Source organism: Panthera uncia, chromosome D4 (assembly GCF_023721935.1).
Source record: "Panthera uncia isolate 11264 chromosome D4, Puncia_PCG_1.0, whole genome shotgun sequence".
NCBI classification, from domain to species: domain Eukaryota; kingdom Metazoa; phylum Chordata; class Mammalia; order Carnivora; family Felidae; genus Panthera; species Panthera uncia.
Genome location: NC_064807.1, coordinates 17,932,970 through 17,955,946, shown reverse-complemented (window position 1 = coordinate 17,955,946; position 22,977 = coordinate 17,932,970). Strand labels below are relative to the sequence as shown.

The following is a 22,977-nucleotide window of genomic DNA, read 5'->3' as shown; positions in this document are numbered from 1 at the left end:
CACGCGCGCTCTCTCTCTCTCTCTCTCTCTCTCTCAATAGTGAAAACACACACACACACACACACACACACACACACACACACACACTTATATTCGTTGACCCAGAAGTGTCAAATTCAGGAGTTTATCCTGAAGAAATAACAGGATGAGCACAAAAATAGCTTACAAATATTCCCTGCATTCTTATTTATATTATAAAAAATTAAAATAACTTAATTCTGCAACAGTAGGGGATTGACTAAATATAATTATCCTTATTAAAGAATAGTCTATCCACTAAATGCCATCATTCATTCATTCATTTATTTTTTTCAGTAGTTATTGAGCACCACTGTATGCAAAAGCAATAGGTTGGCAACTGGTGTTACAAAAGCAAACACGTATTCTCCCTGGTCATCACAACATTTATATTTCAGAATTTTAGAAGAATAACCTAAATGTTGTTAAAAAAAAAAGAGAGAGAGGCTAGGGGCACCGGGTGGCTAAGTGGGTTACATGTCCAACTTCGGTTCATGTCATGGTCTCATGGTTCGTGAGTTTGAGCCCAGAGTTGAGCTTTGTGCTGACAGCTTTGGACCCTCTGTCTCCCACTCTGTTTGCCTCTCTCCTGCTCACTCTCTCTCTCTTTCTCAAAACTAACACTTAAAAAAAGGAGTGTACAAAATATTATGTGTAATATGATGACAGTACTACAGAAGAGAGCACTCATAAAAATATAGAGAAAGGTTGGAAGGGGTTCGCTAAATGTTCATAGTGATTACTTTGGGTCTTAAGGGTTTATTTCTTTGTGTCTCTATATTTTCCAAATGTTTTATAAAGAGTATATTTTCGGGGAGCCTGGGCGGCTCAGTCAATTAAGCGTCTGACTTCGGCTCAGGTCATGATCTCATGGTTTGTGACTTAGAGTCCCCCATTGGGCTCTGTGCTGACAGCTCCGAGCCTGGAGCCTGCTTCGGATTCTGGGTCTCCCCCTTTCTCTGCCTCTCGCGTGCTCACCTCTGTGTCTTTGTCTCTCAAAAATAAATAAACATTAAAAAAATATTTTATACAGTAATTAATATTACTATGAGAGTATGAATTAACTGTAAATTTGACAGAATAAGTTAACCTTTGGTGACATGGGTGTAGTTTCTATACATGTGTAGCAGGGGTGTTCTTTTTCTTTTTCTTTTTTTTTTACACTTTAAAAAATACATATTTTTTAAGTTTATTTTGAGAGAGAGAGAGAGAGAGAGAGAGTGTGTGTGTGTGTGCATGGGGGAGGGGCAGAGAGAGAAGGAGAGAGAGATTCCCAAGCAGACTCTGTGCTGTCAGTGTGGAGCCCGATGTAGGGCTTGATCCCACGAACCATGATATCCTGACCTGAGCTGAAATCAAGAGTCGGACATTTAATCAACTGAGCCACGCAGGCACTCCAGGGGTGTTCTTTTTCATTTGGTCTTTAAAACTCTGATAGTGCTTTGACAGCAACCATTTTGTAAAAGAAGCTCGTCGAAGCTTTCCCTAAAGTTCAGGTATCTGCTTGGTGGTTTTGAATTTTGGAATGACTCCAACCTGGAGGTCTGTCCGAGTCTGCTTGGGCTGCCATAACAAAATACCACAGACCGGGTGCCTTAAACAACAGAAATTTATTTCTTACAGCTCGGGAGGCTGGAAGTCCAAGATCAGGGTGCCAGCATGGTTGAGTTCTTGTGAGGGCCTTCTTCTCCTGATCATCTCAAGAGAGAGAGAGATGGAGAGAGAGAGAGAGAGAGAGACAGAGGCAGAGAGACAGAGAGGCACAGAGAGAGACAGAAAGTGAGAGGGAGAGCTGGGAGAGAATGAGAGCTCTCATCTGGAGGGCCCCACTCTCATGACTTCATTTAAACCTAATTGTTTCCCAAAAGCTCCATCCCCAAGTACCATCACATTGAGGGTTCAGGCTTGGAAATGGGAATTTGGGGGATCCACAATTCAGTCTACAGTGAGGTCTAAGCCCACCAGTGGGGCACAGACAGCGGAAGGTCAGAGGAGGCAAAGGGGAAGGGTCATAGACCTGGATGCTGCTCATATGAGGCGAGGCAAAAATGACTACAGCTCTTGAGTCTGGAAAGGGGCAGGCTGAGTGATTCAGAGACGTGTAAAAGCACGGAGGGCAAACCTCTGGCACAAGACATCTGTTTCAACTAGAAGGAAGCGGCACCGAAATGGGAAATGGAAGAGCTGTCCCATCCAGTTGGTAGTAAATGTTTGGACACATTTCTCCCCAAAGTAAAATGGCTGGAAAATAATAACCTGTAGACAGTCTGTGTAGAGTAATTGCTATAGGGACTCTTCGGGAAAGGTAAGAACTTGCGTGTTGGGGCGGGGGGTGGGGGGGTGGATCATCCTTGACCTTTTATGGTTGAAGCTGTGGAAGAAAAATAATGGGGCCGCCCCCAAAACTGTCCTTGGAGGACATTGTCAGAAAGAGAATCTTGAATGAAAATATAAAAAATGAAATGCTGTAAGTAAATAACAATTCTGTCTCCCATTACTATTATGACCCAGAAGAAGTATATGAACCATATATATGAGGTCGCTCCTTTTGAGAACATTCTATGTTCAAGGTGGGCAACAAACAGGTTGAGGAAGAATGGATTCAGTTGAGAACATGTCCAAAGCCCCAGTAAAAGGAGCCTGACCCCAAGGGGAACCGGGGACCCACATGGCCCACCCAAGAAAGAAGGGCCTCAGGCAATGCTTGGGTTTAGCTTCTGGGTCTCCCACTGCCTATCTACAATGGCCTCTGCATTTGACCATATAGCAGGAGGTGCAGGTGCATAGGATCTGAGCTGTTTATAGCTGAATCTGCTCAGCGTGACTCCCAGCCCCTATTTTTCCCCAAATGAGAGATATTAAGAGAGAGTCTTCTCCAGCTTAGCAAAGAGAATCCTGAGGGGGAAAAATGATTGGGAAAACAGTGAGGGGAGAGGTTATAGGCAATATATACTTATCTGAATTGATTAGGTTTCAGTTTTATCAGTAAGTGAGACAAATTATCTCAAAATAATTTGAGCCTTCTCATTGAAAGCTTTTTGCGTCTTCCTAATCCCTTGGTTTATATTCATCTGGTACGTCACCAAGTAAATTAGGACACTTATGAGAAAATTGAATATAAAATGTCTGTGTCTCGAATTTGCAGATTCTGGTAAATGTTTTTGCTTTGAGACATGACCTGAGGTACAACTCTTGGAAGAAATTAATTATAGCCATTAGAATGAAACTAGAGTTGGGGCGCCTGGGTGGTGCAGTCGGTTAAGCGTCCGACTTCAGCTCAGGTCACAATCTCGCGGTCCGTGAGTTTGAGCCCCGCGTCAGGCTCTGGGCTGATGGCTCGGAGCCTGGAGCCTGTTTCCGATTCTGTGTCTCCCTCTCTCTCTGCCCCTCCCCCGTTCATGCTCTGTCTCTCTCTGTCCCAAAAATAAATAAAAAACGTTGAAAAAAAAAATTAAAAAAAAAAAAAAAAAAAGAATGAAACTAGAGTAGATAGCCAGTGGAATAGAGTATCCTGTTTGCCGATATCAGGGAGATTCTTTTTTAAAAGGCACTTATGCTGATTCCAGAAATTTTATACACACATATGTGCTCATACAGTTGCAGTCCTTGAGCTAAACAGAATAAAGATCTACAGTTTTGATCTTTGAGCAAGGTCCATAGCATACTAAGTGGATTCAAAAGGAAGCATCTAATATAGAGTGGGAATAGAATGTACCTTACTTTTGTCAAGTACATGTGTTAATATATATACAAGTTAAAAATGTGAATAATCAATAACTATTGAACTTTCAACAGTAGTTATCTTTGGTTTATTAATTTTCATTGTGTCTGCCTTTTTATAATTTCATGTATTTTTTTTTTTTTTCTTAACCAGAAACATAAGCAAAGTAGAAAATAAAATACAAAGGTTTCAATCAGCAGGAAAAATCCCGGTGATCTAGGGACACGCACAGAGTGATAAGCATTTTTGTTTTTGTTTTTGTTTTTGGACGGCTAGTGGATGCCAAGTCCTTTATTCCCTCCAGCATCCTCTCCCTTTGACTTGCAAACTTTATCCGGGTAATGATAAGATTATGAGACATTCAGAAGGTGAGGAGTTATAGACGTTATCTTAAACCCAGGGCCGGTAGCAAAAGCATCTCATTTGTTTACCAACTGAACAAGGGACGGGACTTGTCTATCTCTGGCAGAGCTGATCTGGGGCCTTTGGAGGACCAGGTTACTCTGTGTCTTTGTTGCTCACTTGGCCGTGGTCCCTTTTGTATCCCCTCCTACCTGGCTCTCCTGATGATTGTGACTTATGTGGAGTTGGGGACCTTTGGGGTGACGAGCAGCATGTCAGTCTTTCTTCCACTCACCCTCTGAGTCCTCTCACTTAGAATCATGGCAGCCACAGGCATGTGGAGTCTCCTAGGTAGGAACCAGGGCCCTTTTCTGGACCACCCACAGGCAGCCTCCAGGCAGGGTGACCCCTCATTGACGTGGAATTAGAAGGAATTAAGGAAACACCAGCTCAACTGCCAACTGTTTTCTTTGCCTGGGTTTCTTTGGAGATAACTCTCGATAAATCGAGAACTTCTTGTCGTCTTGCTTTTTCATTTGTTGGTTAAGGATGAGGGCCTTAGAAATGTTTGTTGCTTCCGTGTGATAGGAAAGACGCTCTCCCAACTTCTGTGGGTTTTGTCTACAATGTTTTCAAAACACAATGCATTTCAGTTAATTATTTTTTGAAAACATTTGCATAGGATTTTTAAGAAAAGTGGGTCGAGGAGGATGGGTCTGAGAAATCATAACTGTGTTGCAAGGCTTGTTGACTAAATGTTAATAATGGGACTTTAAATGTGTCCCGTCATCAGTGGGAGCAGCTTCGTTTCTCAGCGGATATGGCTCTTAGAAAACTAATGGAGGTTGAGAGACTCTTAAATACAGAGAACAAACTGAGGGTTGATGGGAGGGGGGTGGAGAGAGGGAAAACACAATGCATTTCAGTTAATTATTTTTGAAAACATTTTCATAGGCTTTTTAAGAAAAGTGGGTTGGAGGGGCACCGGGGTGCCTCTGTATTTAAGAGACTCTTAAATACAGAGAACAAACTGAGGGTTGATGGCAGGGAGGTGGTGGGGGGAGAGGAGAAAATGGGTGACGGGCATTGAGGAGGGCACTTATTGGGATGAGCACTGGGTGTTGTATGTAAGCGATGAACCACGGGAATCTATCCCCAAATCCAAGAGCACACTGTATACCCTGTATGTTAGCCAATTAGGCAATAAATAATATGTCTATAAAAAACCCCAAACTAATGGAGGGACTAGACTTCCATCAGGGCCCTAGAAGCCTTCTTTCTGATTGATTCTGTTTTCTGTGGGTGTGTTGGAAAAGTGCTTTTTTGCCTGACAAGTGCAATTCCCTTTAATGGTCAGTTGAGTCTTAATGCTTAGGCATTTTGCTGGCTTTGAAAAAGAGATAAGTAAACTTCATTAAGAAGGCTCATTTTAGTGTTGTATAGGATTACGCTTTGAAAGCATATCAAAATTGTGATCTCAAATACTGGCACGTTCAATATATTTTCTTTTATGTGTTGATGAAGGAAAGATCTTGCCCATCTATTTGGAAGTGTAGATGACAAAGCAATATAGTATCTATTTCTACGCATAATCAGGATTCCATTCTGTGTTGGGCTTACGCCATATTGGGTATAGGCCTTAGCGATGAATCTTTTGTCTCCTGAGATTCTTTAATGCTTGGTGAACTTGTGTCAATACTAGGGAGTGGGTATTTACTTGCCAGATCTATTCACTCCTGGCTAGGAGTTTACAAAGTCACCTTCAGAAAATGTATGCACTAGGCAGTAAATATTTGTTGAACACGTTGGATATCCTCTCACCTCAGGGCCTTTGCCCTTGCTATTCTCCTGGCCTAAGATATCCTTAGGTCCCACTTCTTGGCTTCAGGTCTTTCTCAAATGTCACCTTTTCAAATGAGCCTCATCTCAGTGTACCCTGTTCCTCAAATTATTATCTAATTATCTGGTTCATCATATCTCCTTGCAGCTAATGCAAATGCCGTGAGAGCTGGGATTGTCGTCTGTTTGGTTTACTGCTGTATCGCACAAATAGATGTTTATTACTTGAATGACAGTAATTGATTTAATTGATAAAATTATCACTTTTACTTGGGCATAATTTATCTGCTTGTAAATAATGCAGATGCTAATTCGAACTGCATCAAGGGACGTAGATGTTAAGATCGGACATCTGTGAGTCTATGAATATGCAGAGATGTGAAATAGGCAAAGGTCCACAGACCTGCTCTGAGAGGTACGTGTACAGAGAGTATCACTGTGATCAAGTCAGGTCCCTGAACCTGCTGCCCCTGTAGATGGGGCCTTTGTCACAGAATAGACCAGAATAAGCCTCGTAAGGAGCCCTGTTACCGTCCTCGGACACCTGAAATCAATCCCCAGTCTTTTCTGCCGGGACTTGACCCCTATGCTTGCTCTGTTCACACTGCCAAGGTCATTTGTGCGGGGAAGCTTGAAAGTGGAGCCTGTTTTCTCTGGTTCTTGACCCCCAATTTGAGCAGCCAAATCCTACATGTTTCTTGAGCTCACCTTCTGATTGAGTTCACATAACTAATCTTATGTTTTATTCCTCTAAGCAGGCAGAAGTCTTTCTGAACATGGTTGCTCCAATCTCTAATTTTTGCTACACTTCAATTACATCTTAGTGGTTTTTGATAGGATTCATGCACTTAGGAACATCTGAGATTTTTTGAGGTTGAGCCTCTCACTCCTAAGGCTCATCGGCAGGCACCAAAGTTACCTCTGATTGTGACATTGCGTTTGTCTGCTCCAACATTTTCAGCCAACTTGAAATTTCTGGTCATCTTTTTGGACTATGGCATAATCCCTAGAAAGCCTCTTTAAAATAAAAGAATGGAGGGGCGCCTGGGCGGCTCAGTCGGTTAAGCGTCCGACTTCGGCTCAGGTCACGATCTCGCGGCCCGTGAGTTCGAGCCCCGCGTCGGGCTCTGTGCTGACAGCTCGGAGCCTGGAGCCTGTTTCAGATTCCATGTCTCCCTCTTTCTCTCTCCTCCCCTGCTCATGCTCTGTCTCTCTCTTCTCAAAAATAAATAAACGTTAAAAAAATTTTTTTTAAGTGGAAGAATGGAGTTGCTTGTGGAGAAGCAGATTGGTCCCTGATAGCATGGGCTCCAGGTTGGCACACTTTGATGGAGGTGGGTGGGGTCGGGGGGAGGATAGTGTTGGAAGCTGGGACCTGGGGCATTGACCGCAGATAGCAGACATAAGCAAATGGCACTCAAAGAGGCCCTGAGTATGAAGGAGGTTAGTGTGAGAGAAGAAGGCAGGTCAGACGAGAAACAGGAGAGCATGAAAAGAGAGGCACGTGGCATCGAAAAGAACCCTCAAGATTCTGTCCCGGGACCTTCTATGGTCTGACCTGTAAGATGACGTGTACTTTTTTTCCCCTTTAAACGGACAAGAACGAATAAATAATAATCTTCAAAGAGTCCTGAGTTGTGAGAAGTGGTCCAACATGCTTTGGGTTCACAATCTTATTTAGTTTCTTTTAGTTTTTTCTTTTTAAGTAGTAATTGGCTCGGTCTTAGAAATAAACTGACACACAAATCTTCTTGGTTCCTCCATGTCTTGCATGCAAGTTGAGTGTTGAACAAAGAGCTGTACCTAGGAATTACCGAACCTAGACAAGAAAGCAGGTAGGTCAGCTTTGGGGTCATTTGGTGTGGTGCTATAAATGTCTGAAACCTTGCTATATTTAGAATGCATATTTAGAATGCATGTTCACTCATTTTGTAGATGAAGTCATTATGGCAGTGTGGGGTGGTTGGTGCAGGGCAGAGCAGAGGGCTCCGTGTACTGGGCCATGGGGTTTGGGAATGATCCTGGCCCCATCATGGACTCCACTGACCTATAAAAAGTATTGTTAATCTTCTTACTGTCTGCCTTACAAGATCTGAGAGGAGAAATGAGGTAATGTCTACTTAGACCTTCGAGTTTCTCGGAAGAACGGCTGTCTACGGTAATATGATTTCCTAATGCATTTGTTTGTGTTGTAATGGAGTATAATTCCATTTGCCTAAATTTCTGTAGGTACCTCTAGAACATCTAACAGTCTTGCACGGGAGAAGCAGTCCGGCTTTTAGATGAGAACTGGGCCTAGACTAGAATCCCCCAAGGGTACAAGTGAGCCAGCTTGTAATTTATGAAGTTAGGGGAAGGAAGCTGAGAGACGACGGAAGGGGGGTTAAAGTTGGTGGTGCTGGTGGGGCAGGGTGTTGTAATTATAATCAGAGAGTTTATATTGTATTTTCAAGTCATGTTGTTTTATTAAATATCATCATCTCAGTATCTTTGAAAAAATACAGGTTTATTTTAATTCAGCAATATTACATATTAGATGACTCGTCTGCAATATCAATACCGCTATTATTCTCTGTATTGACAGACTCTTTAAAACTTCCTTTGAGATTTTTAGTTTATTATGTTTCTCGGGCCACAAGCTGGTTGTTTACAAACTTGTTTCTGACTCTGACATCAGTAGGCCCGTGTCACCAATTACAATTGCATAGATTCATTTGTAAAGTACCTAGTAGGTTACCAAATAATGCCTTCTCTTTGTTTTGTAGAAAAAAGAATAAGTCTCTTTCTGGGAATCGTCGTGAGCAGTGTAATTTTTTATCTAGCCATTTTGAGCAGTACTGCGCTTGAGTTGGCTTTCTAGTCAGTCCTCAGGAGAGAAGTTAAAACAAAGGGTGAAAAGTGGGGGAAGCAGACATATGTGTCACCTCTGGCATACTATAAAGACGTTCATTTTGATTACAGTTATCATTATTGAACAGTTTTGTTGTAGCATTTTCTAGAAGCAGTCGTTTCTTTGGCATTTCCAACCCAGTATTTCACAAGGAGGTCAGCCTTCTATAAAGGAGTTTCAAGTAACTATTACGTTAAACCAGGAAAGAAAACAATATGCCTTCTCTTCCAGAGACGTGACTGTATACATTTTTTAATCGCAACTGATTTGTATTGTTAAAGCAATATTACTAACCATATTCCTTTCCCGGGGGGAGGAAAAGTGTTACACTTTCATTTGCTAAGTTATGGAATGTACTGTAGAGAGAACATTTCTTGACACCCAAAATGCGGCCTGAGAAAATAAATTACTACCGAATTGTGTATTGCGTGCCAAGAACATATGAAAAAAGTCACTGTCTCTCAAATTAAGAACATCTTATACAAGGAAATGACATAGAACACGCTACTCCTCCCTTATCCTTGGTTTCATGTCCCATGATTTCTATTACCTGCGGTCAACTGCAGGCCAAAAGCAGATGATCCTCTGACACGTGGTCAGAAGGTCAAGAGCGGCCTATGTCACGTGCCTACGTCATTCACCTCCTTCCTCTCACCACGTAGGCATTTTATCATCTCACACCATCACAAGAAGGGTGAGTACAGTACATGAAGATATTCTGAGAGAGGCCACATTCACACAACTTTTATTACAGTATAGTGCTGTAATTGTTCTATTTTATTATTGTTGTTGTTAATCTCTTATAAGGCCTAATTTATAAACTTTATTCATAGGTATGTACGTACAAGAAAAAACAGAGTATATATAGGGTTCAGTATTATCAGCAGTTCTGGGCATCCACTGGGGCTCCTGGAATGTATCCTTTGCAGATAAACGGGGGGCCGCTATACTATGGAACTTCCCTTTGGACTAAAATCTTTTACTAAAAAATTATGACTCAGAGATACAATTCATATCAAGTTAGACTGTGATAATGTTTTTTTACATTTTTTTAATGTTTATTTTTGAGAGAGAGAGAGAGAGAGAGAGAGAGCGAGCATGAATGGGGGGAGGGGCAGAGAGAGAGGGAGACACAGAATCCGAAGCAGGCTCCAGGCTCTGAGCTGTCAGCACAGAGCCTGATGCGGAGCTCGAACCCACGAACCGTAAGATCATGACCTGAGCTGAAGTTGGATGCTTAACCGACTGAGCCACCCATGTGCCCCAGGCTGTGATAATGTTAACGAAACCACACTTCTGTTGGAAGAAGTCATCTAGAGGACGTGACTGTTGGCTGACCCCTGAGCTACACCTGGGCTGTTGGAGGCTCCTCACCCTCTCCCCTGTCCTTGGAATGTATGTTCTGCCCACCGTTCCCACCATGGGAGCTGCTCCAAGGATGCAGCCTTGAGAGAGTAATGTGGTGTTGAGACCACACACGACTGAGCCCAGTTACGGCCTCTATAAAATTTTTAAAATTCTGGCAGGTGGACGTGAAGATCTACCCATCTTGCAGGTGCCCAAGACAAGCCTTGGAAATAAGTCTCCTTGTTTATTAAACTACCGCCTGCCAAACTTGAAGTGGTCCGCCTCTTCCTCTGGTCTCTCCCTGCCCTTCACGCGTGGAGGCCAGAGGCAGAGGTCACCTGGGGAGGCTCCTGAGGTGGTGAGCTCACAATTTTCTGTTCCTGAACCGTGCGCTACAATTTGAGCATTTCCGAATTTGAAACCGTGTTGTGCAATCTTATGTCCTCCTGTAAAACTTCATCATAAACTTAGGAATTGTTGCAATTGTGCGTGACTATAGCCAAGGCCTACCTTTGAAAAAAAGATGGAAAACTGTCCTTTTTGTATCGATCTGTTGCACGTCAAATTGTGATGTTTTGTTTGCTATGTGTTTCAGAATCGAAGCAAACGCTTGGAGAAGGTCCATGTGGTTATTGGACATAAATCGTGTGAGTTGGATTCTCTCATTTCCGCCTTCACGTACGCTTACTTTCTAGACAAGGTGAGGGGAAAGAAGACTGTGCTTTTTATATGTGAATTATGATATAACTTCCAAGGGCAAACATTTTCGGGAAAAACGAGGAACCTATTCACTTCCATTTTCACGTTCTGGTTTATTGTTGCCGAGAATAATGTATTATGATTCATTAAACAACAAATACTTACTGGTCACCTACAGTGCGTTAGGTAGGGTCTAGTTGTTTCTTATCGACTCCCTCATAAGACATTTCAATAAGGTCACAGTTTCCAAATTTTTAAAAATAGATGATAGTTGTTTACTTTCATGGGAATTCAGAGAACTAACAAAAGTAAGGGTCAGAATTTCTTGTTTTCCTTTATCACAGCTTGTTGGTTAGTCTTGCCCTTGGGAATAGAGAAGTAAGTGCAGAATAACCTGTGTGAACATTACATGCAATTCGGAACCTATTGGCTGGAATTTTCAGTAACAGAGGTGTTACATGTCGCATCTATATTCTGTTCTTGCCCGTTAGCCCTGACTTTGTACAGCAAGGTCATTCTCAGTTAGTGATGATCTCCCTTGAGTGAGAGTCTTTGTATTCTGTGCAAAGTCTATAACCTCCCTACAGAGGTGGAAAAGACCTTTTAACAAATTGTTTTAAAATTGCCATTTCATAAAATTCATCAGCCCGTGATAATGCGTCACCTCAAAGCCTAAAAAAGTACATTATGAGTATCTTGGTGCGGTTTCCAATTTCACAGAATTTTTAATTTTCCAGAGTCTGATTTGTTTTATTCCAATTTTGTTTGGATTCTTGGCTCTGAGAGTATGCATAGCTGATCTCGGGTGATTTAAATTCACATGAAACCTAGTCTTCTAGAGTGAGCTGTGGGCGGCAAGAATGGCTTAGGGCAGCAGCTGACAAGAGAGCCAGGTAAAATATTCTGATCTCTGCATATGGACTTTGTATCAAATTTATCTTAAAATTTGTTGAACGTGGGGCGCCTGGGTGGCTCAGTCGGTTAAGCGTTCGACTTCAGCTCAGGTCATGATCTCACGGTTCGTGAGTTCGGGCCCCGCGTCGGGCTCTGTGCTGACACCTCAGAGCCTGGAGCCTGCTTCGGATTCTGTGTCTCCCTCTCTCTCTGCCCCTCCCCTGTTCGTGCTCTGTCTCCCCCCTTCTCTCTCAAAAAAACAACAAACATTAAAAAATATTAAACTTTGTTGAACTTTACAAGGGAGATTAATTGGTATAAGGAGATAAACATGCCTATGTGAAGAAATGCATGTTAAATACTTAATCCTATTAACTGGACTTTTTGACGCCTAGAAAACAAATGCCGCTTGTCTCGAGAACATAGAGTTGACTGAACAAGACTGGTCTTTAGAAAGATAGTGGTGTGGACTCTTAAGGAAATTATATAACACCACCACCCCCACCAACTCCAATGTCTTGAATGGATATAACACGCAACCAAAGGAGTGAGAAAGTGGTTGTGATAGATAAAATGGGTAAAGAGATGTATGGCCTCTTTTCTCCTTCTAAGGCTCAGCATGGGGACAAATACGGAGTAACTGGAGGGTCACATACTGGAATTTGTTATATTTCTGTGCCTTCCTCTTAGTTTACTGGCCCTGCCCCCTACCAAAGGTCTGCATCTCCATTAGAATTTTCTTCTGAGAACGTGGCTACTTCCTCTGAGAGTATAAACGTGGAATAAATACAGAGCTTTGCAGCTTCCCATGTATGACTCTATTTAAATACTTTTCCTTCTGGTAGGTAAGCCCCATTCTACAGATGGGTTAGACTGAGCTTCAGAAAGAAAAATGGCATTCTCCAAGGCACCCAGCAGAGGTTGGGGGGCTAGAAACCTTCTTCTGGTCCTAGCCTCCAAAAAGATCCTGCCAGGATAGGCTCAGGCCACATGTGCTTGACTCAAGTTTCAGTATCAGGAGTTAGAGATAACTCAGTCAACTAATTAGGAAAAGTAAATCTCTATACATAAATTTCTTTTTTTTTAATATGAAATTTTTTGTCAAATTGGTCTCCATACCACACCCAGTGCTCATCTCAACAGGTGCCCTCCTCAATGCCCATCACTCACCCTCCTCTCCCTCCCACCCCCCATCAACTCTCAGTTTATTCTCAGTTTTTAAGAGTCTCTTACGGTTTGGCTCTCTCCCTCTCTAACTTTTTTTTTCCTTCCCCTCCCCCATGGTCTTCTGTTAACTTTCTCAGGATCCACATAAGAGTGAAAACATATGGTATCTGTCTTTCTCTGTATGACTTCTTTCACTTAGCATCACACTCTCCAGTTCCATCCACGTTGCTACAAAAGGCCATTATTTCATTCTTTCTCATTGCCACGTAGTATTCCATTGTGTGTATAAACCACAATTTCTTTATCCATTCGTCAGTTGATGGACATTTAGGCTCATTCCATAATTTGGCTATTGTTAAGAGTGCTGCTATAAACATTGGGGTACAAGTGCCCCTATGCATCAGCACTCCTGTATCCCTTAGGTAAATTCCTAGCAGTGCTATTGCTGGGTCATAGGGTAGATCTATTTTTAATTTTTTGAGGTACCTCCACACTGTTTCCCAGAGCGGCTGCACCAGTTTGCATTCCCACCAACAGTGCAAGGGGGTTCCCGTTTCTCCACATCCTCGCCAGCATCTATAGTCTCCTGATTTGTTCATTTTAGCCACTCTGACTGGTGTGAGGTGGTATCTCAGTGTGGTTTTGATTTGGCTATACATAAATTTCTAATGATTATTGCCCAACTGTGATTCAGGATTAGCCTGACAGTTAAAAGAAAAAGCACTTCGTTGGAATGGCTTTGTGCTTTATATACTATAGCAATGGGTGATTCATTTATTTCACTCAACAAACAAGTATTAAATGCCTACTATGTGCCAGATTGTTTTATGCACTAGGAAACATGACTGAACAAAAAAGACAAAAATCGCTGCCTTGTTAATGCCAGGAAAGGAGATAGATGACAAAGATATTAAAATTGTGTAATAAGCACTATGCTTTGACAGAGCTGGTGATGATGTGAAAACAAAGGCCATTTACTTTATGCAAAAATTCAGTGTTACCAAACCCCACCTTCTCTCAGGGATATTTGGGGTTTATTGCTGTGCAGTCATAGTAATTTTTCAAAGAACCTTTATTTTTAAAAAATTCCTATAGAAAAGTATGTGAATCTGAAATTCTCCAACTCCTACCGTCTCCTGTTTCCCCTTCTTACCACAATTTTTTAAAACATTTTTTTAACTTTATTTATTTATTTGGAGAGAGAGAGCGCATGCACTTGAGCACAGGTAGGGGAGGGGCAGAGAGAGAGGAAGACAGAGAATCCCAAGCAGACTCCGTGCTCTCAGCATAGAGCCTGACATGGGGCTCAAACCCACGAACCGCGAGATCATGACCTGAGCCGAAATCAAGAGTTGGGTGGTTGACCGACTGAGCCAACCAGGCACCCCCACCCAACAATTTTTTAATAACAAGTTTGTTAATATGTGATTTTTTTTTCTAATATAAGAAATGAACAGAGATCTCAATCTGGTAGTGTGTAGGCCAACTCTGGCTCATAAATGAGTTTTTGTTAACCTCCATAGTGTTTTTAATTTAGAAAAATTAATTGTAACAAACATCGTAGATAACAGCCTCAGATCTAGATTTCCAGCTTTTCTTGAGTAATTGAAAGATTCTTATCCTGAAAACACCTGAAATTTTTGCATGTAAACCATTGGCTGGAGCTCAATGGCAGGCATCCCATGTACATGGGACGTACATGCCTTTCTGTATCACACAGTCCTCATCCGCCCTGCAGTAATCATTCTTTTTTTTTTTTTTTTTAATTTTTTTTTAACGTTTATTTATTTTTGAGACAGAGAGAGACAGAGCATGAACAGGGGAGGGTCAGAGAGAGGGAGACACAGAATCTGAAACAGGCTCCAGGCTCTGAGCGGTCAGCACAGAGCCCGACGTGGGGCTTGAACTCACGAACCGCGAGATCATGACCTGAGCCGAAGTCGGCCGCTTAACCGACTGAGCCACCCAGGCGCCCCCCTGCAGTAATCATTCTGATTTTCTGCTAATTCCATAAAGACCTATGAATTTGTTTCCCCTGAAAAGGAGAATGTGTGTGTGTGTGTGTGTGTGTGTGTGTGTGTGCGTGTGTGTGCGCATATACATATTTTTAATCGTGGAGATGTTGAAATGAGACATAAGATATTTAAAATAAGGCACGAGAGGTTTCATGGAGAGTAACAAGTGTTTACAAAATATTAGGGGCCATTTGCCTGTAGATACTGCTCTACTAATTGGGTTCGGGAAGAATCGATTTTGAATGTCATCCGGGTTAGTGAGGCCAAAAGACTTTTGTTCGCTTTACAATTACCCTCGGGCGTGTAAAACACGGAGTTGTGCTTTGTCTCCTCTCCCTGTTGTCAGTGATTCAGCCAACTTTCTTCTCGGTAGGTCAGTCCACCTGGAGTTCTCTGTTTGCCAGTGCTGAACATACCAAGAACTGAATTCAATTACTTCACTGAGACGAGGTTTATTTTAGAAGAGCTGAACATCTCTGAATCGTTCCACATATTCCGAGATGAAATTAATCTGCATCAGCTAAATGATGAAGGGAAGTTATCTATAACGCTCGTTGGCAGCAATGTGCTGGCGAGGTAAGGCTCTGGAGGTAAGGCCTTTAACCAAGGCCCTTATGGGAAAAGTACCACCTCATTCAGGACTTTTGTGGCTTAGGGAGATGCATTAAAGGCAGAGGACATCGGAAGAAAAAGAATATTTTTTCTTCTCTTACGGCAAACTTTGGGCCATGCCAGCTCTCTGTTTTGGCCTTTGCATTTCAAATATGACATCTCTGAGTGGAAAGTTCTTGGAGAATTGACCAAAATTATAATTTTGAACAATCTGAAACAGTTTGTTAAAGCAACACAACAGTCCTATGTACTGATGCTGTAAATGTGTAATGAAAACTGAAATTACATGCTAACTAAAACCGAAACGTTCTCAAGAAAGACATCTCAGTGGTGAAGTGAAAAATTGTAGAGAACAGCTGTGAAAGTCATTTGATCATTGGCTCTTTCATTCATGCCATTTTATACTATAAGAGCGGGATGGATTTTTGAAAGTCCGTGCAGTTCAAACTTGTTATTTTATGGACAAGAAATCTGAGACCCACTGTTGCAGGGGTACCACATGAAGTTAGTAGAAGAGTTTGGATTCAATGTGGGTCTTCTGCCTCCTTCAGTACGTACTTAGGAGTTGCTAACTAGTGCAAGAATCTCAAGGTACGTAAAGAGGAATGAGACAAATTGTCTACCTTCAAGGACTTTCCAACCCAGCCCAAAAATGCCCTTTTATTTAAATCTTAAAAATTTTTTTTAAATCTGTATTTATTTTTGAGAGAGAGAGACAGAGCACGAGCAGGGGAGGGGCAGAGAGAGAGGGAGACACAGAATGTGAAGCAGGCTCTAGGCTCCGAGCTGTCAGCACAGAGCCTGATATGGGGCTCAAACCCACAAATCATGAGATCATGACCTGGACCAAAGTCGGAGGCTTGAGGCTTAACCGACTGAGCCACCCACACACCCATACAATTTTTTTAAATGTTTTATTCAATTTTGGGGGGGGGTGGAGAGAGACAGAGACAGAGAGTGAGTGGGGGAGGGGCAGAGAGAGAGGGAGACACAGAATCCGAAACAGGCTCCAGGCTGTCAGCACAGAGCCTGACGCGGGGCTCGAACTCAGGGACCGCGAGATCATGACCCGAGCCGAAGTCGGACGCTTAACCGACTGAGCCACCCAGGCGCCCCCAAAGATGCCCTTTTGATAAGCTCTGTAGTGCTATTGAATGAAGAGTCACTAGTAAATACCTCAGTGGTTTGAGACAGGAGTTTTTTTTTTGCACACTTTGCCAATTTGCTGATGGTTTAGGACCATAACCAGTGGATATTGATGTTAGTGTGCATGAAATAAGAACTTGTACTAATATCTAATTTTTTATTTAACTTTTTTTTTTAATTTAAAAAAAAATTTTTTTTAACGTTTATTTATTTTTGAGACAGAGAGAGACAGAGCATGAACGGGGGAGGGGCAGAGAGAGAGGGAGACACAGAATCGGAAGCAGGCTCCAGGCTCTGAGCCATCAGCCCAGAGCCCGACGCGGGGCTCGAACTCACGGACCGCGAGATCGTGACCCGGGCTGAAGTCGGACGCTTAACCGACTGAGCCACCCAGGCGCCCCTATTTAACTCTTTTTAGGAAGCATATTTAGGTACGAGTACATTGACCTGCCTGTCATGCAGTTCATTCAGCTCTAAAGAGTTTTGAAAACAGTCTGCTCGCGTGAGGCTGTTTTTATCCCCATGCCGCTTGAAACACAATTTGCCTATTTATTAATCAGTTGTTGGCTAGGAGTTACCAGGAGGTTATCTGACTGACTTCAATGATCAGTGTTCGGGATGATCACCTCCTTGACTCAATTTATGTGCTCACTTTTACAAACCAATTCATGTGAATAAATATGGATAAAGGCAGTGCAAGAAGCTAAAGAAATCTTGGGAAGTCAGAATCTTTGGAAGAGTTTTGTTCCCAATGAAAACTGAAAAACTGCTGGTTTGGGGGCTGACACTGTGAACTTGAGCTTCAGGACTATTTATGAAACAGAACGCTTTCCAAAACTGAGATCTTTATTTCCTTCATTCCCACTCATTTGTTTCTGGCAGACGGAAAGACCAACGTCAGCCTTATTCACCTCTTTCTTTCTGCCTTTGATAAAGCCAACTCATCTCACATGTGAAGAATGACATTGGGGGGGTGGTGCGCCTGGGTGGCTCAGTCAGTTAAGCGTCTGACTTCGGCTCAGGTCATGATCTCATGGTTCTTGAGTTCGAGCCCTGTTCGGGCCCTGTGCTGACAGCTCAGAGCCCGGTGCCTGCTTTGGATTCTGTGTCTCCCTCTCTCTCTGCCCTTGCCCCACTCGCACTCTCTCTCCAAAATAAATAAACACTAAAAATTAATTTTAAAAAATTAAAAAAAAAAAGGATGATGGTGGAAGTAAATAAGCCTGTGGTCATTTGTCTCCAGCACTGTGACCAGATATGCAAGCTCTGAAACCACATCAGGGTTCAAACACAAGCTAGTCTGCTTATAAGCTTTGTGACCTTGGACAAATTTCTTAACTGCTTTGTGTCTTTGTTTCCCCATTTTTAACTTTTTAAAATTTGTATTTGTTTATTCATTTTAGAGGGAGAGAGAGTGCACATGCCAGGGAGAGAGGCAGAGGGAGAGAGAGAATCTTAGGCAGGATAGATGCTCAGCATGGAGCCTGACGTGGGGCTTGATCCCATGACCTTGGCATTGTTACCTGAGCCGAAATCAGGAGTTGGATGCTCAACCGACTGACTCACCCATGTGCCCCTGTTTCCTCATGTTAAAAATGAGGGTTTCACTAGAACCCATTTCATAGGGTCATCGTGTAGTAGAAGACTTAGTGACATTCCTTCTGGCCTCATAATAGTGTCTGGCCTGCAGCGGAAGCTCAGTAAATGGCAGCCATTATTATTACTATTACTACTGCTATTATTATTTATTATTATTTTTCAACAGCAAAACAAGAGACAAGTGCTACGGCGTGAGGGGCTACGACTAAGCCTTTCGGGGCGGGGGGGGGGGTGGATAATTAGGTAATGTGGAAAGTGAAGCATAGGCTAAGGGTCACGTGAGCTTCCTCATCTTTTTGGCCGTTGAGAGGAAGTCTTTTGTGTGAGAGCAGAGATTAAATACTTCCAGAAAGTAAGACGATGTGCCATATCCCTTTCCTTTCCTCTCCGCCATTTGCTTTACAGCGAGGACCAAACTTTAGAATCAGCGGTTGTCAAAGTCATTAATCCGGTGGAGCAGAGCGATGGCGGCCTTGAGTTCCAAGAGTCTTCCTCTTCCCTTGTGGTGAAAGAGATTCTCCGGGAGGCTCCTGAGCTCATCACCGAGCAGCTGGCTCATCTCCTCAGAGGTGAGAGATGGCTCTTTCTATTAAATACTGGAAGGCTTAATGGAGTGTTTCTCGACTTGCTCATGCAGAATGAGTGTGATCCATTCTTGGCTTAACAACCCCTTTAAAGACCGCGGGAAGCTTCATCAGGGAAGCGGGGAGTAAAGAGTTTGTTAAAGAGTAGCATTACACTGAATATTAACAATGTGCGTTTAAAAATAGGCATGAAGGGTCTTTGCTGTTTCACTATTAACTGGAACTGCCTCACCTCTGTTGGGGAGCCAGAATGGCTCCTCTGGCCGTCCAGAGCTTCCAGAGGCGGTTCTGGTCCCACAGCAGTGTGACTCAGGCCAGAATCCACTCCTCACATCGAAATATCTCCTGGTACCGACAGAAGCTTGGTTTGCGGAACACTGCTTGGATGACAAAATAAACACGTTTGAATTTGGTGATTTTGTGTCAGGACTTTTACAGTCTCTTTACCACCTCATTGGCATTGTAATATTTTCCGTCTTAACTTCGCCTCCTTTAAACACTGTGTTCCCAGCACACCATCGTCAATTACCTTTTTTAATCTTTCTTTTTTTAAAAAAAAATGTTTTTTAATGTTTTTATTTATTTTTGAAGGAGAGAGAGAGAGAGAGACTGAGCATGAGCTGGGGAGGGGCAGACAGAAAGGGAGACACAGAATCCGAAGCAGGCTCCAGGCTCTGAGCTGTCAGCACAGAGCCCGACGCGGGGCTCGAACCCACAAACTGTGAGACTGAGCCGAAGCCGGACGCTCAACTGACTGAGCCACCCAGGCGCCCCTACCTTTTTTAATCTTTCTTTTACACTCACGGAGCCCACCACTTCCAAAAAGTGCTTTCTAACCTGGAAATTGTTAGTTGACTTTGGTGGCCCAAAATTACCACAAAAATTCATTATTGTCTACGTAGGACAGCTTTGGGTGTTGTATAAAGCTTTTTTTTTTCTTTCAATAATCCATCTTGAACATGGTAGACATAGATTTTTCTCGGAAGTATTTAACACAAGAAAGTGAAAAACAGTGATTAACAGACTGAAAGAATTTTTTAAAAAGGAAGGAGAAGACCAAGAAAATGTTGATGCCACTGTTTTTTTTTTTTTAATTTTTTAAGTTTATTTATTTATTTTGAAAGAGAGAGAGAATCCCAAGCAGACTCTGCACTAACAGTGTGGAGGCCGATGCGGGGCTTGAACTCACAAACCATGAGATCATGTCCTGAGCCGAAATCAAGAGTCAGATGCTTACCACTTGTTATCCACCCAGACGCCCCTGAAGCTAGTCTTTTGAGGACACTTTCCTTCTCTTCCTGTCTCTTCCACAATGTGGAGAGGAAAATGTCCAAGTTTTGTGACTCCTGTAAATATTTTACAACTAATGGCCCCAGTAAACCTGTTTTAAATATTTTTCTGACAATGGACATCTGTAAAAATGCTCTGTGGGAAACCGTGCCCCCAACTAAACCAAGTAACTATGATCATTTATCTCTGTGACAGAGCAGAAGGAAAATAAAGGTAATTGGGGATCCCAGCCACGAGGGAAGTTGTTTAGCAGTGCAAATGATCAAACACGAGAGAGTCGTTTGTTTCAATTTCTTGCAAACTAAGAAGCTTGGTTTATTGTTCAAAAAATACGTGTGTTATTTAGTCGGAACGAAAGGCAGTTGGTCCACAAATTGCTCATCATCTTGCTTTTCTGTAAATAGTAAAAACAGATCAAACTGCGATACTGTGATACGTTGGCACAGAGGTATGATTTTGTTGTTGACGTTGATAATAATGATGCTATGGAGATTTAGGGAATTAGAAGGGATGCAGACCCCTTTTATGAGTTATGTTGGTCTTAGTTGGCAGAGCTATCGAGAATTAGAGGTATGATAAAGGACCTTGGTTCTTCTTCTCATTGGAGGTTTTCCATAAGGTTGGCCTTGAAGTGGCCTTAGGAAGTTGGCAGAATGGGACATCACTTCCTTGCTGCCTGGACACTGGGATGTAAGAGGAGGAAGTGCCTCTATGTGCAAAGACTGCAATGCAATGTGTCATGAGAGAGTCCAGAGTCCCTACGCCCGGAAGGTGGCTTCATACTGTGGAAAGAAGGCTCTGGAGACCTTTGGCCAAAGTGTGCATGTGGACGTGGATGTACACAGGTGGAGGGGTGATGGAATATCAGTCTTTAGTAGGCGTCAGAAGGGAATCGAGTCAAATTTTGTTACACTCACTCAACTCAAAGTTCGATTTCATGGTCTTCTGATCATGCATTAACACCAAACCCAATGGGAGGTTTTTGATGTGTCTATAAATAATGTTAGCATTCCTTATTTTCATAACATGGATAGTTCTCTTTCCAAAAGGTTGTCTCTATACACAGCTGTTATTTTATATTTTGGGGTGCTCAAAATAACCATTAACTTGACACACATTTCTAGAATGTATTTATGCGTTCTTCTACGTCTGGAAGGAACATAAAATTTTTATGCACACCTTGCCATCAAGAATTTTGAAAACTGTTTCCAGATGTCGTGAGACTAAATATTTATGGCTGAGACTTGGAAGAGTCTTTAAAAATATCCTAATTAGACCTCTTTGGAGGATATATTATTATAAACTTTATACTAAACCCCCCCCCCCCCGAATTTAGCATGAAAAAAATACTTGGTCAATTTGATTATTCTTTGCCTTTCATACCTGTGGTCATATCCTAGAACACACCATGCTGAGGCACCGTGGTGCGCTGTAAACGGATTTCAGTTGAGTCAGGATATTGATCTCCTCATCCTTGGAGAGGACCCTCAGTATGCCTCTTAGCCCACTAGGCTGGAGAAAACATGGTGATTTTCAGAGTATTCCTTAACGTGCAAGAGGTCGGGCCTACTCTTCCTTAGCCTTGCTTGGTAAACTCCTCTTCTGCTCAACCTTGAAATATGGCAGCGCCCTCGAACTTCATCCTGGGACATTTTTTCTGTATATTATCCTTTTATCTAAAGCTTCCCTTTAAGTTCCCGGTAGTTAACATCCAGCGTAATATTAGTTTCAGGTGTACAATATTGTGATTCGTGGCTTCCATTCGTCACCCGGTGCTCGTTACAACAGGTGCCCTGCTTAATCCCCATCACCTTTTCCACCCATTGCCCACCCCTCCCCTCAGGCAACCGTCAGTTTGTTCTCTAGAGTTAGGAGTCTGTTTCTTGTCTATACAGTATCCTTGAGTGACCTCATTTCCTTCTGAGATTTTAGATCTCTCTTTAACATTCCAGGTTCATCTCCGGTGCCCGTGTGAGATCTTCGCATGCATGTCTCACTAGCACCACCACCTTGACACGGCTGTGATGGACCCCGTTAGTTCCCTGTACCTCCAAGCCTGCTTTTATCCCGGCTTCCCTGTGTCAGTAAAAGGCCCCGCCGACCCACCACCCGTTACTCAAGCCACAGGCGAGGCGTTATATTTGATTCTTTCCTTTACCTTTCTCACCATCCCCAAGCCCCGCAGTCTGCAACTTGACATCTCCCCTGCCTGCTCTGATATCCTCTCGTGCGTTTCAACCTTTCTTTTCCCATCGCGTGTTCCGGGGACAGGGGCTTTTTCAGATACGCCAAACTCTTTCCACTCTTGAGGATCTATACAAACTGTGCCTTCCTTCTGGAACGCTTATTTCTGTCTGTCTCCTAATCTTTCTGTCTATCACGGCTTTCTTCCTCCCTTTTGCTCCCTCACTCCGGAATGCAAGCTTCATGAGAAAGGAGACCTAATGTGTTTTGTTCACTGCTCCCCTGATGTGTCTCTGCCGCCTCAGGAAGTACTGTCGTTAAGAGGCATTGTGCACCATTGTGTATATACTTTCTACTTTTTTAACGTTTGTTTTGAGAGAGAGAGATGTGGGCGGTGGAGGGAGGGAGAGAGAATCCCAAGCAGGCCCCCCGCCGTCAGCGTGGAGCCCGATGTGGGGCTCGATTCCATGAACCGTGAGATCGTGACCTGAGCTGAAATCAAGAGTCAGCCATTTAACCGACGGAGTCTCCCAGGCACCCCTATAACTTTCCTTTTTGTGAATGTGTTGATTTAGGTAGTTCTGTGAAAGAGTAACATCCATTTCGTTCCTGCCCATCCCTCCAACATTC

General features: G+C 42.8%; 1 protein-coding gene across 3 annotated transcripts in view; it reads left to right on the top strand.

Moving 5' to 3' along the window:
* PRUNE2 (prune homolog 2 with BCH domain) overlaps window positions 1-22,977 on the top strand; it is a 270,665-nt gene that overhangs the window by 49,988 nt on the left and 197,700 nt on the right. For 2 of the 3 annotated variants that reach the window (XM_049633842.1, XM_049633832.1), the window contains exons 2-4: window positions 10,753-10,857; window positions 15,306-15,508; window positions 18,695-18,858. In XM_049633842.1, coding sequence (XP_049489799.1) covers window positions 10,753-10,857; window positions 15,306-15,508; window positions 18,695-18,858 — 472 coding nt within the window. The remainder of the gene's footprint in view (window positions 1-10,752; window positions 10,858-15,305; window positions 15,509-18,694; window positions 18,859-22,977) is intronic. The other variant, XM_049633851.1, reaches the window with a different exon arrangement.